Source organism: Podospora anserina, chromosome 3, assembly GCF_000226545.1.
Source record: "Podospora anserina S mat+ genomic DNA chromosome 3, supercontig 2".
Taxonomy (NCBI): Eukaryota; Fungi; Ascomycota; class Sordariomycetes; order Sordariales; family Podosporaceae; genus Podospora; species Podospora anserina.
In genome coordinates, this window is record NW_001914856.1 from 1,444,140 (window position 1) to 1,460,453 (window position 16,314).

Here is a 16,314-nt window from a genome sequence, read left to right on the forward strand (position 1 = left end):
TCCCACTGCAATTGCTTCAGCTTCAGTACCTCTTCGCCGCTTCACTGCATTGGCAGTGATTGATTCTCTTCTGTCAACAACGACAACAACGGCAGGCGCCTGTTTTATTTTTATTTTTTTTACACGTTCCGGGCGATCACCGCTCCGGCTGTGGCTGCCCCTTAATTGAGACAAGCTCCAACCTACGCCAAAAAAAACCCCCGGAGAAGCTCCAACGCTGGCGCTCCCGCGGTCGACCACTGAAGACGGATTGGCCGTTGAGTGCCATACAAACTCAAAATGGCGCCCTCTTTAACAGCCCACACTTCCTTCACCCGTCCGAGAACCAGCGACCGTGATCACCGCGACGGACGTCCTGTCACCCGTGATCAGCAAGACGCCAACCTCGTCATCCCGAGCCGCACCTCGTCCCTCCATTCCCGCATTACCCAGCCGATTCCTGGCCAGTTGAGCGCCAAACCTCAGCAGCGCACTCCCAAGACCCTTACTCATGCGTACATGGTCTGTGGTGTCGGCCGGGAGCCTTCGCAATGGGTGAAGGCTCCAACGCCCCAGCAGGGCAAGATTGGCCACATGAAGGGTGCCGTTCCTCAGTTCTGGCTTCCCGAGATTCTTGGGAGCAGTCCCAGGCTCGAGCAGGACAATGAGATTGCTCGTGCTTTGCACTCTGCTATGAGGGTATGTCATGGAAACTTTCCCAAATTTGCTGCTGGATGTGCTTATTAACCCGTCGATGTAGGCATGCTTCCCCCACGATGTCGAGATTTGCACCGGCAGAAGCCAGCCTCACTGCGTCCACCACGCCTTTGTGCTCCAGCAGGATTCCTCCCACACGCTCTACGGTATCTGCCTGCGGGTGTGGTCCCGCGCCGATGACAGGCGAGCCGAGACGATCCGCGATCTCAGGAAACGCACCGAGCCCGACTTCTACGACAACCCGGACGAGCAGTACTGGATCCCCTACTGCCTTTCGTTCCTCTCCCGCTACCCGCTGTACAACTTGCTCGGCGACTATCTGCGTGGTATGTGGATTCACTGGAACAAGGCTACTAACCTTTTTCACGCCGAGGAGGTTTCCCGAATTCTGAGTTTTCCCGCCCCTCGTCTCAACGATTTGGTTCGCATCGACATGAAGGACTATGCGCTCTGCTACCAGTTTCCTTCTTCGCCCACTGGTTTCCAAAACTTTGCCATGTGGCCCTTGTTCTGCTGTCTCTCGGTTCCCAACATTGTTGGTGTGATCGAGGCTGCCATTTCGCCCACCCGCCGCATCATTTTTGTCAGTCATTACCCAGCCATGCTCACCATGGCCGCCGAGACTGTCAGATTCTGTGTGCGCGTATATGAGTGGAGTGGTCTCTATGTCCCTGTTGTGCATGCTCGCCATGCCAAGGACCTTGTCGAGGAGCCTGGCCCGTACATCCTCGGTATCACTGCTGAGTGCAGAACGCTCTTCACTGCGCCGACAGATGCTCTGGTGGTGGATCTCGACCGCAACTTTGTGCTCACTTCCAACCCCCCCTCTGCGCTCCAGCCTAACCAGCGCACCAAGTTCATCACCCGCCTTACCCAGGCTCTAAATGGTGATGTAACACCATCGGGTGTTCCCCAGCACTTGCGTTCTGCGTACGGCGGCGGCAAGCTTGTCCCCGCGGGTCAGATTATTGTCATGCGTGGACAAGTTGAGTCTATTCAGGACCCTGAATGGTGGAATCAAGATGCCGTCATGTCGGTGATGGACCATGTGTGCGAGAAGATGGGCCGCAACACCGGCCTGAAGGCTGTTTTTGGAGGGTCGGTCAAGAAGCCACTGATGACCAAGGTTTCCATGCGGCACTTGAACGAGATTGTCCGTGAACGTAACCAGTACTCACGCGACGCGTTGGAGGCCTGGCAGGATTTTATCAACCTTAAGGGGCGGATGGACACCGAACTCGGCAAGGTCAACAAGCGGAACAACTACCTTATGGAGGAGTGCGACAATTGGAAGCAGCAGTTCCAGCGTTTCCAGGCCTTTGCTGACACCCTCACCAAGGAGACCCAAGATCTCAAGGTCAAGATTGAGACGCACAAGCGCGAGAACCGTCGCCTGGGCAGTCTTATTGATCAGCAAAAGGACGACGCCGCTCGTCTTGCCAATCGTCTGGCTGGCACCGAGAAGCAGCGTGACGATGCTCTTGAGGCTCTTGTCCTCCAGCAGGAGATTGCCGAGGAGCTTGAGCGCGAGCGTAAGAGGAATCGCAAGGAGCTGTCAACGCTCCAGACCACCAACACAGCCATCTCAAGACAGCGTGACGAAGCCCGCCGTGTTGTGCTTCACCTGCGTAGCTTGATTTCTGGCCAACATCACCACATGGAGCACCTCGTGAAGACTCTGACGTCTCCCGAGGAGCTCGCTGCTGAGATTGAGGCTGGCTTTGCTGCGCAAGACGCCGTTGATGCGGTTGAAGGCATGTTGTTTATTCCCCGCTGTAAAAGAATCTTTCAGACTAACAAACATGTAGCCCAAGCTGCTGGCGAGTCTAGCAATGACGAGCGGTTCCTCAAGAACCTGAATGCTGCTAGCAGACGAATCTCTACGCAAGCATTCATCGACGTGGCGGATCGGCACCTCAAGGACAAGACCGATGCCATCGCCCATATCATCCGGAACATTTCGGAACAGTGTCAGGCCGCTGTTGAAGGCCTCCAACTTGCACATGACGCGGAGCACGGGAGGTCGGATTCTTCGGCCTCCCGTTCTTCGCGGTTGTCGAAAAGTCGCCGAGGGAGTAATATCTCCATCGCCCGGTCCGACGACGATCGCAGCTCGGCGGCAACGTCCGATGTCAGTGATGACCATACCCTCCTCCGACCGAACAGCGGGCGGCTCTCTAGCATCCCACCCACACCGGATCTCGTTCCCAACCGCAGCAGCACTAGCATGTCTTTCGCTAGCACGGCCACGACCCCTGAGCGAGGCTCTCAGCACTACCTCCACGGACACCATGACATCCCCACCAAGATCGTCGAGGACGACGAGGACGATATCGACGGATCTCAGTCTGATGTCCACTCCGTCCCCCAGGAAGCGGGAGTCGTGGGCAAGCACTCGGAGAGCCTGATCCACAGGCCTTCTGGTGCCCGCATCAGCGCCCTTGGCGGCCTCGGTCGCTAAAGGGTAGCCGGTGATGGTGGATGTAAACAGCATGATTTTTTCAACGGCGGTCATTTGGTTCATTTGTACATTGTCTCTATACCACTTTTGCGACGAGTAGGAAGGGTTCTATTATTTCTCTGGACGACGACGATTCATTTGCTTGCGGAGAAGGGGCGAGGCCTACTTGCAGCCTGGCGTTTTTATTTCTACCATATTTTGTATTTCCCTTTATACCAACCAAGCTCCTCTTTTCTTCTCGCGATCTTTCCTAGCAACACACAGCCTAGCTTTATTCCCCATGTCAGCTGTCTTTTTTTTTCTCCTCACAAATGCTTACGACACTCACACTCACACACAAACTTGTTATTCTCTTTTCGAATGAATAAGGGGAGGATTGTGGAGGAAAAAAAAGAAGGTGGGGGTGGAGAAAGGCGGAGGTGGTGAGGAGTGGGAATGGAAATGAGGGAGAAAGAAAGGGGGGAAAGGGTTTAATTTTCTATCTTGATATCCATTCTGTATGTTTTTTTAGCAGCAGCTCATGAATGACCCTTTTTTTTTTGGTAGTCTTGTTGTTGTTGTAGTAGTAGTTAGTAGGTGAGGAATGATAAGCCGGTGGTTTTTTGGTAGATTCAGTGAACTTGTGCTTTATAATGTGATCTCCAGGAACACTTTGGCCGTATTGTGTTCAAGTCACCTAGACATGTTGATAGAATTATCATTTGATACCCGTCCCCTTCCTTGACAGACATGTATTTTTCTTTTCTGGAAACCTGCTGCTTTATTTGATAAACAGAACACTTGAAACTCCCCTCTCCTTCTCACCAGAATAACAACAAGTCCTTAATTGCCAAAACAAACATCTCCTTTTCATAACAGAATTGGCGTACAACTTTTCGTTCAGCATCGTCCTTTTTCAGCATAAAGGTCCCCTGCGTATATACGTCGAGTTCAAAGCACGAAAATAACAAGCTTGTCTAGAAAGACTTGACAAAAGACTAGGTTAGACAGAGTAGCGCGCGGGGGGGTGATATTGGAGAAAAGATCCCTACACTTCAAGGCCATTGTTTTTCATGCGTGAAGAATGTGTGTTCTCTATTCTAGCTAGATTTCCTGGTTTTCTTCTCGCAAGTCTACAAGTCTACAAGTACGGGCTTTTCTGCAAGTGTTGCCCTCTCTGCAAGGCTTGTAGCCAATGCAAGGCTTAGAAGACCTGCAAGGTCTGCAAAGATGTAGGAGACTGACAAGAGGAGGTATAGATCATGCCTTTTCTGTCTGGGTAGGCATTTGACCTAAGGTAGGTAGGTATGAGACGCCTTTAAAGATCTTCTATTAAAACCTCTACCCTCACAACCTATCCACACTCATCTCAGCAGCCATTCTCATCTCACAACTTACATATACATTCGCTCATCTCATCTATGACCTTTTTAAAGACCGCTATGGAAGAGTGTAGTAATGTATGCCTCACCCACCACATCATTTGGTGGGGGAAGGAAAATGTATCAAAGAAGACAAAAGAAACCAATAAAAGGACAGTGTAATCACAACTCATAAAAACGCCATCAATGCCAATCCATCCACCCACCAACCACCCCGCCTGATTGTTTCCCTATCGTTCCAATCTACGCTATCGAAAAACACACCCAACCAACCCATTATCGTTTCATCTTCTTCATTTCTCCTCCGATGACGTCCTCGCTGGCGCTGGTGGTGGTGGGGCAGGCGGTGGTGGACCGCCACTCCCACCATCACCATCATCACCCAGCCCTGGCAGAGGCAGACCTGGCTCCAAGGGATCGGTTGGTGCTTGCACCGTCATGGGGCCAACGGGCACAGCAATACGGTCCGTGAGCTTCTCGCCACGGAGGACCTTGACTACCTCGTCGTGGTCAAGAGTCTCGTACTCGACAAGAGCCTTAGCCAACAGGTCGAGTTCCGTCCTCTTCGACAGGAGCAGCGCACGGGCGCGGGCATAAGAGTCATCCAGGACCTTCTTGACCTCGGACTCGACCATGGCGCGGGTTTCCGAGCTGAGTTCATTATACTTGCGGAGGTATTCAACGGGGCCAAGCTTGGGTGACATGCCGAGCTGGGCAACCATGTGCCAGGCGGTGCGAGTGGCACTGTCAAGATCCTAGGTAAATGTGTTAGCACTTCATATCGGGTCCAACATGGACGCGGCGGGTACACTTACAGCACTAACACCGCTAGTGACAAACTCGCTGCCGTACACGATCTCCTCTGCAACCTTGCCACCAAGGGCACGGTCGATCATGGCAAGATAATCTCTTACAGTGTAAGAGTACTTATCCATTTCCGGGAGGAAGGCGGTGTGACCCAAGCTTTGACCGCGAGGCAAGACTGTGACCTTGTAGAGATGGCTACCGCCCTCTTGCTTGTTGAAGAAAGCAACAAGGGCGTGGCCGGCCTCGTGGTAGGCAGTCATCTCCTTTTCCTTGGGAGTGATAACCATGCTCCGCTTTTCAGCGCCCATGATGACCTTGTCCTTGGCCCATTCCATATCCTTCTGTGTGACGACCTTGTTCTTGAGCTTGCTGGCGTGGATGGCGGCTTGGTTGACGATGTTTTCAAGTTCAGCACCAGAAAGACCAGAGGTACGGCCGGCAATGTCCTCCATACGCACATCGGCAGCCATCTTGATCTTCTTGGCGTGGTGCTTGAGGATGGCAATGCGGCCTCGGACATCGGGGAGAGAGACGACGACATGACGATCGAAACGGCCAGGACGAGTCAAAGCCTTGTCGAGAGATTCGGGGAAGTTGGTGGCCGCAATGACGATAACGCCGCTGTTCTGAGAGAAACCGTCCATTTCGGTGAGAAGCTGGTTCAGCGTCTGCCGGACATAGGTAGCATCGCGAGAGTTACGCTTGCCGCCAATAGCGTCCAGCTCATCAATGAAGACAATGGAAGGAGACTTGGCCTTGGCCGCATTGAAGAGCTCGCGGACACGCTTGGCGCCCACGCCGACATAAATCTCGTCGAACTCACTGCCAGACATGAAGAAGAAGGGCACACCAGCCTCACCGGCAACAGCCCGAGCCAAGAGAGTTTTACCAGTACCGGGAGGTCCGACAAGCAACACACCCTTGGGGAGCTTACCACCAAGTGTGTTGAACTTGTCGGGGTTGCGCAGGAAATCGACCAGCTCCTGAAGTTCCTCCTTGGCCTCATCGCAGCCGTGAACGTCTGAGAATCGAGCCTTTTGGTTTTCGGCCTTGGCCTCCATAGTGTCAACCTTGGCACCAGGTCTCTTCAGCGAACTAACTGTTTCAACGACCATGGTCATAACCACGAGACTGACGTAGGCGCACAAACTGAACCAGAGCATAAACTTAAACCACCGGAAAGCAGCGCTACCGAACGATTCGTCGACGATAACATGAAGCGCACCGCCCTTTCCAGTAACGCCAGCAGAGACAGCGACATTGCCGCCGTTGCGCTGAGCGGCAATTGCTTGTCCAGCAGCTGCAGCCTGCTCACTGATTCCCGCAGAGGCCTGACCGGCACTGCCAAGTGTTCCAGCAATCATGGCAAGCGCCTGGTTATATGCTTGCGTGGCACTTTCGTTGGCAGCAAAGCGTCCTGTGGTAAAGTTAGCGTAGTCAACAGAACCTTGAGAGGGAAAGACATACCAGACTGATACCGTTCCACTACTATGGCAGGCATGTTGGCCTTGAGCAGGAGCTGGTAAAAGCTGGCCTGGGTAGGTGCGCTTTGGGGATTCCGGTTGGCGGCAGCCTCGGTGCGAGAAAGGAGGTGGTGAGGAACCAAGTTGGAGTTACCAAAAGACCGATACTGAACATTTCGAGGCGGGAGAGCATCGAGCGTCTTGAGCGCAGGCCAGGAGACAGACTGCATACGGATCGGGGGGCGAGTGGTGCTCATGAAGCGAAGACCGGGGACGGTGCCGAGGGGTCGACGGGCCATCAGGGCAGCGTGAGAGCTGCGGATGAGGGGGTTCGCCATAGCGATGGAGCCGGGAGACATTGTAGATAATACCGAGAGAATGTTGGTAGACGATACATTTGCCTGAGAAGATGTTTCGAGAGCGAGCTTTGCCAGTGGAGCGTTGCGCATGAAGCTAGGAAGCTTGGTCGTCGAGGATGTCGGGTTTGGTACAGGAGCAGCCGAGACACGGGCGTGCTGCGTCGTCGAGGAAAGGACGGCCAGGGACTTTGTGATGGACGGCCACAGTTCCGACGTCGCCGCTGCGATGCTCTGAAGATTACGGCATCACGTCAGTGGAAGGTCAAGATGGAAGGTGGGAGGCGGGGCATCATACCGGCAGCCCACTTGCGTGGAGAGCCATTGCTGTTGTTGTTGCGACCACTCTCACTCTAACAGCAACTGTTCACGTCCCCTAGAAAAAGGAATGCGGGATGAGATTGGAAGACAAACTCGAAGATGATGCAAGGCCAGACGTTGGGAAACATCTGCTCAGCGCCGGCTGGCCACTCAACACTCGGTCCCTCAACGGCAGGCCTTGGCAGTGGCCAGAGCACCCTGAGCCACCCGGCTCCACCACCCCGGTATTTCCCCGTTGGAGGGCCCACTCTTTTCGGCAAGCTACACGTGACCTGGCGTTGCGCCTTCTCGTCCCTTACTCGCGTTTCGCGTCTGAGTCCAGCTCACACACGAAATCATGTCTATGAACTGATGGCCATTAATGACGGTGTTTTTGTCACAGAACTTTGGAATTGAATGAGCTCACTTACTTTCTTACATTCTTCCCTTACTTATTTAACTTGGTTAATATCTCAGCTTTCATCACAACTCTCACCTCACTTGCACTCAACATCTTCACTTAACCCCGACTCATAGGGGCAGCATCGCCACAATGAACCGCTCCATCGAGCAAGCCCTCCTTTCCCTCATCCCAACCCACAACGCCGCCCTCCCCCCACAACTCACCGAGCTCGCCAGCTCCCTCCTCGCCCAATCCCGTCACAAAGCCAGCACCCTCAAAGCCGAAGAGGAAATCGCCCGCCCCTACGCCTGTGCCCACATCGCCTGCGAAAGACTCAAAACCACCCTCAACTTGCCCCCTATTGAGCCCCGGCCACCCATCCCGCCACGCATCTACAAACGCCTCTACAGCCATCTCGACAAAATCCTCCCATCTGGCACTGGAACCCCAGGGCGAGGAACATCAGCTCGCGGTGGTCTTGAAGGTCGTGTCCGCACACCGAGCACAAAACTAAGAGAACAACTTGCGCCGCTTGGTACCTCACCACAAGCAAGCAAAAGCAGGCCTCTACCAGGGAGAACAACGCCAAGCAAGGAGAAGTCGCTAGCGGACTTTCGGGACAGTAACGCAGATGGCACGCCTTCAAAGAAGAAGTTAGGGACCACCCCCCAGTCAAAAAGAAAGCCACCACCTTTACCGTTATGGATCCGGCCAACGCTGCGGTTTTTATGCAAGGAACTCGGCCCAGCCAGTATCGGCCCTATCGTGGCCTCCGGGATTGAGTCTATCGTTTGTCCCAATGGCAAACCGACAGAGGACGAGTGGGTGAAAATCAACCTGGTCTCGTTACTCGGTGCTCTGTATCTGTTTGTCTGGCGAGGCGTTACGTTTCCCGGCCAAGATCTGGATCAGTCGACGAGATCTTTCACCTGACCATAACGTCGTGTCCCACGCCTCAATAGAGCCAGGAAGGAGGTCGAGGTCAATGTTAAGGACGGTGATGCTGAGAAGGCGTGGGAGTGGTGGTATGATGTCAAGCTCAAGGATCTGGATATGTCTGCCTTGGTGATCAACCGTCATGGTTGGTTGGAGTTGGACTGGGCAAAGGGCGTGCAGGATTTGGTGCATATGAATGAAGAACGAGCACGGGATGATGAGGAGGATGCAGAGAGAGAGGAGAGGAACGCGGAACCCGTCCAGCTCAGGCGGGCGGATACGATGTTCCAGGAGAGATACGACTTTCTCACTGACAGGAAAAGGAAGGCGTATGCTGAGTGGAAGGAGGGGATCATGAAGAGGATCAAGGCGCAGGGCTGAGCCCCGCCATCCATCACGATCCAGAATTTACAACAATATCATATACTGTATTCCAACGCTATCAACGGTGTTATATCTAAGCAGAAACCTCGACCCTCTTCAAACTCCTCACCGTATCAACAATGCTCCTCTCTAAGCCAATCCACTCAATCCCCAACAACCTCGTCGTCTCACTATTATCATACCCAAACCTCTTATCCTCCTCCGGCAATTCTCCCCCCTTGACCCCCTCCTCAGGCAATTTCTCCTTATCCTCTGGAAAGTTCTTCCTCAACACCTCCGCGATTTGAGCGTTGGAAAACCACCCCGAAACAACAAACAGCCTCTTCCCAGCTACCCCCTCCACAAGTCCTAACCCAGCCCTTACGTGAGCAGTCGCCACATCCCGTACATCAACCCAGATGTAAGCCTGGCCCGTCGGGGGTATCTCCCCCTTCCACTTCCCCTTGATGGCATCCACGATCCTCTCATTAGAAGTGTTGATCGCCTCGAGGGTAGCAAGATGGTGGACCACCGGCCCGAAGACCATCGGCGGGTTGATGGTGACCAAGTCAAACTTTGCGTCATTCTCCTTGTTCTGCACAAACTCCCAGGCGGCCTTTTCCGCCAGGGTCTTGGAGGCGCGGTAGGCGGTTGCTGGGTTGCGGTGGATGTCATCTATCGTGACCGGGTTCCATGATTTTTCGGAAAAGACGGTGGAGGGGTCGGAGACGTGAGCCTCGTTGATTATAGCTGCAAAGGAGGAGGTCACGACGACGCGGCGGACGGAGGGGGCGAATTTGGTAATGGCGGAGAGGATGGAGGTTGTGCCGATGAGGGCGGGGTCGATGAGCTCTTTCTTTGGGTCGTTGAATTTGAAGTGGAAGGGGGAGGCGGTGTGGAGGACTACTTCGAGGCCGGAGCCGTGGGTTTGGAGGACCGAGTCGAAGGCGTTGGGTTGGGCGATGTCGGGGACTATGGCGACGGTGAGGTGGCCGGAGGTGGTTTGGGAGGGGTAGGCGGAGGTGATGGCGTCGGCTTTGGATTGGGAGCGGACGGTTGTGATGACGGTGTGAGAGGCGGAGAGGAGTTGGTCGAGGATGTGGGCTGTGGTGTTGTTGTTGTTGTTGTTAGTAAACTGAGCGCCGGGATGGTTGATCGGAGCTGGTCCGGTCCGGGGAAGACTCCACCGCCGGCAACGGATCCGACCGTGTGTGTGTGTGTGCACGATGAATCTTTAAACGTGGTGATGATGAGATCACATACCCGCAATGAAGCCGGAGCCGCCTGCAGTCTACGTCAGTATATGATGCATGCCATCAAAAGATCAAAATCAGTGAGCCGCTCACCAGTCAACAGAACCTTGGTCATTTTGATCGATTTCTTTCTCCTCACGTTTCCCTCTTCTCTTTGTGTGCGTATCGTGATGCTCAAGTGACGCTGTTGATGAGAACTCAAGCAAGAGATGAGGCAATGACGATGTGTTTATATTTATACCCATGTACATCACCACTCCCTCCTCAACCCCGCGTTGCCTTTTTCCCCCCACCAAATGCTGCAGTGGGGTTGATTTAGCCCGAGATGTTTGTTCGGCACAATTCGCAATCGCACACCATCATCGCATTGTTCTTCCTTACGTGATCAGCGTTGGGAAGCAATGTCCGGTTGTTATCTCCGGTCGGCATCTCTTCTTTTGGACACTATGACGAGGAAAAGTTGACCCGGTGAGCAGCATTTGCAAGATCTGTGAGCTGGGGTATATCGAACTACCAGGATAACCTGCTGTCATTTCATCATTCATCACCCATCGCCTATCCTTCTCCAAAATGAATAAAGAAGCGACCGGACATATCGCTCTTCTTATTTCACAACATATCGTGGAAATAAGCCTTCACGACACCAAAGAAATCCGACCAACACATCCAGTCATATAACCCTAACACTGCTTCTCCCCTTTTACCCCTGATCACCACCATACAGCCAGAAATACCATCCCAAACCATTACATACGACCATACCCACCAGAATACTCGGCATCCCGTCCGCTCTGCCCTAGATAAACTGGTGAGGGCCGAACCAGTACTCAGGTGGGTGACCACTGGGGAATCCTCGGTGTTGTATGTCTTTTTCCTGTTTTTTTCCTCAGTCTCATTGTCCACACATGAACCCATCTCCTGACCCAAACCGTCACATACGACCACACCCAGCTGAAAATACGGCATCCCGTCCGCTCTGCCCGAGTCAAACAGCTGAGGGCCAGATCAGTACTCAGGTCGGTGACGACTGGGGAATCCCTGGTGTTGTATGTAATCTTTTGCCGGAATCTTCTATTTTTTTGGGTGATTCTGGTTGTTTGTTGTCTTCATTTCCTGTTGCGTTGGAAGACAAGAGTCTCTTGACCTCAAACTCGCTGCGTTTCTACTACCGTCATCATCAAGCGGTAAAGCGCGAGATGAAGTATCCTAGTCTCGTGTCCACTGACGTGCAGGGTCCTTGGTGGTGGAATGGCTAGTCGTGTTTTTGTTGGAATTTATGTAGCTTTGTGGTGTCCTTGACGATGTTTCGAGTTGGTTGAATGGAAAAACCAATTTCTTTTGATTTGACAGTGGTGTTCCTGCTGAGTTCGACCACTTCTACTGTTGTTGTTGTGGTTGTTGTTGTTGTTGTTGTTGTCAGAGGTGGCTTAGTATCTGTGCTTTCGTCTTTTGACATCGGAGTTTGTGTCGAGGTCTCATTTGCAGCCTCATTCTTTGGAGGTGCAAATGTGAGTGATTTGAGGAGTTCATCGGGCTTCGTCAAGGGAATACGCTTGTGGAAATCGGACCATGATCCATTGCCGGAGTTCTTGAAGGCGAGGCAATGGAGGTGCAGTGTCTCATTGGTTATCCACTCCAGATCTTTGCGGTGTGATGCATTCTTCTTGACTCTCTGGTCGAAGCAGCTCTGCAGAGGTTCGAGAATTAATGACAGAATAATGATGATAGCGCCTAGAGCCAATGCGAGGGATAGTCCGAATGTACTAAAAAAGGTATGTTGCCGGCTTTGTATCTTTTGCAGTCGACTAGTCAGCGCATCAAATGCCACCAGCAAGAGAGAATGGTGAACCTTGCCCGGCTATAGCACATGTCCCGCTGATAAGAGCTGTTCGGCAAGACACGATACGAATGAAGAACAAAGTCTTTCGGCCCAGTGACTGCTTCCACCACCGCAAGCTGCAGCTCAAAATGACCATATATTTGTGACGTCTGTTTTCCATTGATGGTCGTGTATCAAGGGTATCAATCCGGAACGCAGAGTCCGGTAAGAGAGCAGACGATCCACGCCTGCAAAAACGACCGTTTCGAACGGGGGTAGGCAATCAAAGTGCTCTCGATGATATCAAGACGCCACTCGAAAAGGCTCATTATATCGGCAGAAGATTCAACCTCATCTTCGAGTTGAAACGCGCCGGCTCTCACATCGAGCCAGCTACCAAGCTGCCCACAACGGCCGTTTGGAGGGGGGGAGCCTCAGCAAATCTGATACTGCTGGGCACAAGCCAAGGGCGACGCGGCTTCCCGGAGTTTGTAGAGCTGTATTGTGGTACTGGTGCCCCTGTGGTCAGTGCCACGTACGACCGACTCAGGGAGATCCGCCTGGTACCATTTATCTTGATAAAGCCCGAGACTGTCGGCGCCGTTACCGACAAGCAAAATGATGGAAACATCGGCATCAGCGCGTTGTAAAGCTGGGATGGGATAAAAGTCGGAGATCTTTGACACAGTGATTCCGTTCCTATTGATAGCGCCCATCACACTGTGTTTAACATGTATCAGTTATGTCCATGGTTTCCACAGAGGTTGCAGCTCACATAAGACTTGGAGGAGACCCAATCCCGTGCTCCCAGTCGCCTAGCTGAAGATTCTAGAATGTCACGCTCGGAACCTTCAAAGTATAATTCATCTCGCTGTTTGGATCTACGGGCGAATCACGTGGAAGATATGTCAAACCGTAGTAATACGCTGGGAAGTTCTCTTGAATATTGGTTTTGTATCCTTCGGTCCGAAGTGGCGCACAATGGGCAACAGTCCGGGACAGCAGTCGGTTCTTTTCTGGCGAGTTAATGCCGAGATGATCGTGACTGTCGATATAACCGGTATCGAGAATTATGTTTGATGACTCATTTCGACATATCCCATCACTGAAAGGACACGGCGCAATTGGTGTCTTGCGATAGGGCTAGCCGTGGAACGACAAACGGGTTGCAGGGTGAGCCAGCACTGCATCCTCCATAGTTACTGAAATTATAGCAATCTTGAGCATAATTCGTGGCGGTGTTGGCCTTTCTTACACTCGCATCCACTGCTGCACTGAAACTGCCGGGAGTGGATTCTCTCAACCTGAAAAGGGAACAATTTGAACCATCAAGTAAAACCTCGTGGCTGCTCGATGTTGCAAGGTTAGAAGAGAAGCCACTTGCGAGGGCGCGTCCGAAAGCACAGATAAAAGCAGAGAAGAAAGCCGGAAGCACCCTTATGATGGAATGTTTTGCTCTGTCGCACCGGACGAAAGCCAGCTGACCGAGTGTCCAAAGACCACTCGCTGGGGAGGCCGAGTTTCGCAAGGTGACTTGGCATTGGTGGTGAAGAGCATCGTGAGGTGAAACATCAGAGTAGTATCGATGGAACAAGATGCGCCAGAAGCGAGAAGATATAATGGTGACAAAAAAGGCTGTGAATGCTATTACGAGATTGCCGTGCTCTCTGGTCAGCGTGAGTGTTGCTCCCGATACCGGGCCATGAGACTATTAATCCAAGATCCTAGGCCAACGCAGTAATTGTCGGCTACCCCGAGACTTTGCATGGCTGTTCTAGTGGTTTGCTAGAACGATAAGGACCGTACTGGGTATGGGACTGGTGTAGGAAACAGTTACTCGGTAGTTGGCCCTAGTTGTAAGCTTTGTTGCGAGCATTATAAAGCATATTCTGACTGACAGGTTGTTGGATGAGGGGACGAACGTCAACAGAGGTAAGGATCAACCCGCACCTCGTGTCGAATAGCGTTGATGGGGGCAGGCCGGGGTATATGTAGCCCTATGGAATGTAGGAAGTCAAGGCACGATGTCTTAACGCGGGATGGTTCGGATTTGACTCCGAGGCTGAGGGCAGAGGAAAATGTGTTAATTGCCTGGAGAGTTCCGCGTCTTGTCCATTTATCTCTCAGTGTCAGACACCTGATATGTGCCGGATGCCAATCCTTAACTGTCACCCCGTCATCATCACGTGTCTCCCGGGTAATCAGCCCCGGTTTCTTCGATGACTGGCCGTCGAACTTCTGGGAGTACGCTTACCATTGCACATTGGTCAAGTGGTTGTGCAATGATCATCGGGGTTCTGGACATCACAGATTCGAAACCTGCCCGAAGTAAACCCTTTGCACCCCCGATTTCCGTAGCTGGTCACTCTCCTTCTTCCAAAAGTATAAGGCTGGCCAGTGAGCTTTTTAGTCAATCAGACTGGCCAATCCTCTCTTTTTATCTCTCTGTGAAGAAGAGTACAAAACAGAAGAATCACCAATTACCGGCATCAATTATGCTGCCAAGTCAACACCTGTAAACCCAGCCACGTTGTGAACAAATCAATGAAGACTGCAACGTCGAATTCCAGACCTTGGAAGATAGTTGAGAGGCGTATTAAATATCCTTTAAACCCTAAGGGTTTGGTCACAGTCTCTACATAGCGTGCCAGTTCCCGCGCCTATCTCACACCATCACCACCCCATTAAAATCCAGTCCTCTCACCTTCGCACCGTCTATCTCCATACCCCTCCTTAATGCTTCTTGTCCTCCTTCTCCTCCGCCCTCCTCACCAAGATATCAAATCTCTTAAATGCCATCCCACCCTCAATGAAGCAACTCCCCATCCACAACCACCAAACCCCACTACCCCTTTCCACACCAAATTTGCTCAGTCTACTCCTCTCCAACCAAGCCGCCTCGGAGATATGAATCGCAATCACCGGCCAAAAAATCGTCTTTGTCAACCACATCCATCCTTGATGGCCCCCAAACGGCCAAAACGCATCCAGAATCCACTCCCGCCCGTCCAGCACCCCCAACTTCACAGTTGCCACAAAGTTAAAATAATAAAACAGCACCGCCAGGAAGATGACCCAGTCGAATGGTCGGGGAGGCATATACTCCCTCACCACAACCCCCTTCTCGTCCTTGCCGTCCTCTTCCGCGGGGGCCTCGAGACCAAGACCGACCCTGGCTTGGTGGGTCATGTCGACAAGCTTGACGCGGCGTTCAGCCCAGTTGGCGAGTTCAGGCTCGAACTTGATGTAGTGCGTCCTTCCAGTGTGAGGTGTCTTCACAGTCATGAACTGGAGGTTGATGTCCACCATTTCCGGGTCGCGGGCCTCATAGTCGTTGAGATTGTTGAAGTGCTGGAGGATGTGCTGGAGGTCGAGGCGGTGGTCGTTGTTCATGTGGGAGATGGTGCGGACTTTTTGGGAGACGGGAATAAGCTCTTCGTCGGCCATTTTGGCGTTTTGCTTCTTGCCCAACTCAAATCTAAAATTGGTAGAGGTGGGTGTGAATCTCAGGGAGACAGAGGGCGGAAATGACAGACCGACGTTGAGTTTGAGATGGGCTGCCAAGGCGGGTTGAGCCGAGTGGTGGGGCATTGGGGACGCAGGGAAGTTCGTCTGATAAGATAACCCCGCCATCACCACCCCATCGTCGTTCCTTCCCCCAGTTGATATGTGCACCTTCCCACACTCAATCCTTGCTCCTTCCCAACAAGCAGAATCACGGTATATATATTAGGTCGACCATGTACCTTCCAACAGCAGCTCCGAAATCTTGATCAGGGCGCCACTTGTTGGTCAGGACAAATGGTCAAGGTGGAGGAGCTGCTGTTGGCCCCCGCCGGGGGCTTGCAACCGATAGCCCCCGAGTTCGATCCGAAGCAAAACCATCCGGTTTTCGCAGCCAGCCACCTCCCTCAGACAGCTGAGGGGGTTGGCCGGTGAGCTTTTTGACCTTTTTCTCTCTCCCGCCATTCGACAGCCTCTATGTAATCTTGGACTACTCGACCAGCTCAGTTATTTTGATGTTGCCCTTCGACTTTTGAAGTAGTGGGATGCTCTTCATAATTTGTTATTATTACAATTAGATCGCCTTCCCAAA

The 16,314-nt window shown here is 52.5% G+C and overlaps 6 protein-coding genes across 6 annotated transcripts, besides 2 other annotated features; 2 read left to right on the forward strand and 4 right to left on the reverse strand.

Moving 5' to 3' along the window:
• Window positions 1-279: 279 nt before the first annotated feature.
• On the forward strand, window positions 280-3,157 carry PODANS_3_6020 (uncharacterized protein; the record flags this gene model as incomplete). Its single annotated transcript, XM_001909368.1, has 3 exons — window positions 280-678; window positions 740-2,450; window positions 2,505-3,157. The coding sequence occupies 3 exons, from the start codon at window positions 280-282 to the stop codon at window positions 3,155-3,157; spliced, it is 2,763 nt and encodes a 920-aa protein (XP_001909403.1).
• Window positions 3,158-4,811: 1,654 nt separating this feature from the next.
• On the reverse strand, window positions 4,812-7,237 carry PODANS_3_6030 (uncharacterized protein; the record flags this gene model as incomplete). The annotated part of the gene is made up of 3 exons (XM_001909369.1): window positions 4,812-5,273; window positions 5,334-6,742; window positions 6,793-7,237. 3 exons carry the CDS (start codon window positions 7,235-7,237, stop codon window positions 4,812-4,814), a joined length of 2,316 nt encoding a protein of 771 aa, XP_001909404.1.
• A 760-nt stretch (window positions 7,238-7,997) lies between these two features.
• Window positions 7,998-9,164, forward strand: PODANS_3_6040 (uncharacterized protein; the record flags this gene model as incomplete). Its single annotated transcript, XM_001909370.1, has 2 exons — window positions 7,998-8,729; window positions 8,829-9,164. 2 exons carry the CDS (start codon window positions 7,998-8,000, stop codon window positions 9,162-9,164), a joined length of 1,068 nt encoding a protein of 355 aa, XP_001909405.1.
• Window positions 9,165-9,240: 76 nt separating this feature from the next.
• PODANS_3_6050 (uncharacterized protein) lies at window positions 9,241-10,514 on the reverse strand (the record flags this gene model as incomplete). The annotated part of the gene is made up of 3 exons (XM_001909371.1): window positions 9,241-10,250; window positions 10,410-10,430; window positions 10,493-10,514. 3 exons carry the CDS (start codon window positions 10,512-10,514, stop codon window positions 9,241-9,243), a joined length of 1,053 nt encoding a protein of 350 aa, XP_001909406.1.
• A 622-nt stretch (window positions 10,515-11,136) lies between these two features.
• Window positions 11,137-11,272: a sequence feature (rRNA 5S).
• A 57-nt stretch (window positions 11,273-11,329) lies between these two features.
• Window positions 11,330-11,460: a sequence feature (rRNA 5S).
• A 1,860-nt stretch (window positions 11,461-13,320) lies between these two features.
• Window positions 13,321-13,926, reverse strand: PODANS_3_6060 (uncharacterized protein; the record flags this gene model as incomplete). The annotated part of the gene is made up of 1 exon (XM_001909372.1): window positions 13,321-13,926. A coding segment is annotated over one exon (606 nt), but the record flags the coding sequence as incomplete, so codon positions are not given.
• Window positions 13,927-14,951: 1,025 nt separating this feature from the next.
• Window positions 14,952-15,851, reverse strand: PODANS_3_6070 (uncharacterized protein; the record flags this gene model as incomplete). The annotated part of the gene is made up of 1 exon (XM_001909373.1): window positions 14,952-15,851. One exon carries the CDS (start codon window positions 15,849-15,851, stop codon window positions 14,952-14,954), a length of 900 nt encoding a protein of 299 aa, XP_001909408.1.
• Between the last annotated feature and the right edge of the window lie 463 nt (window positions 15,852-16,314).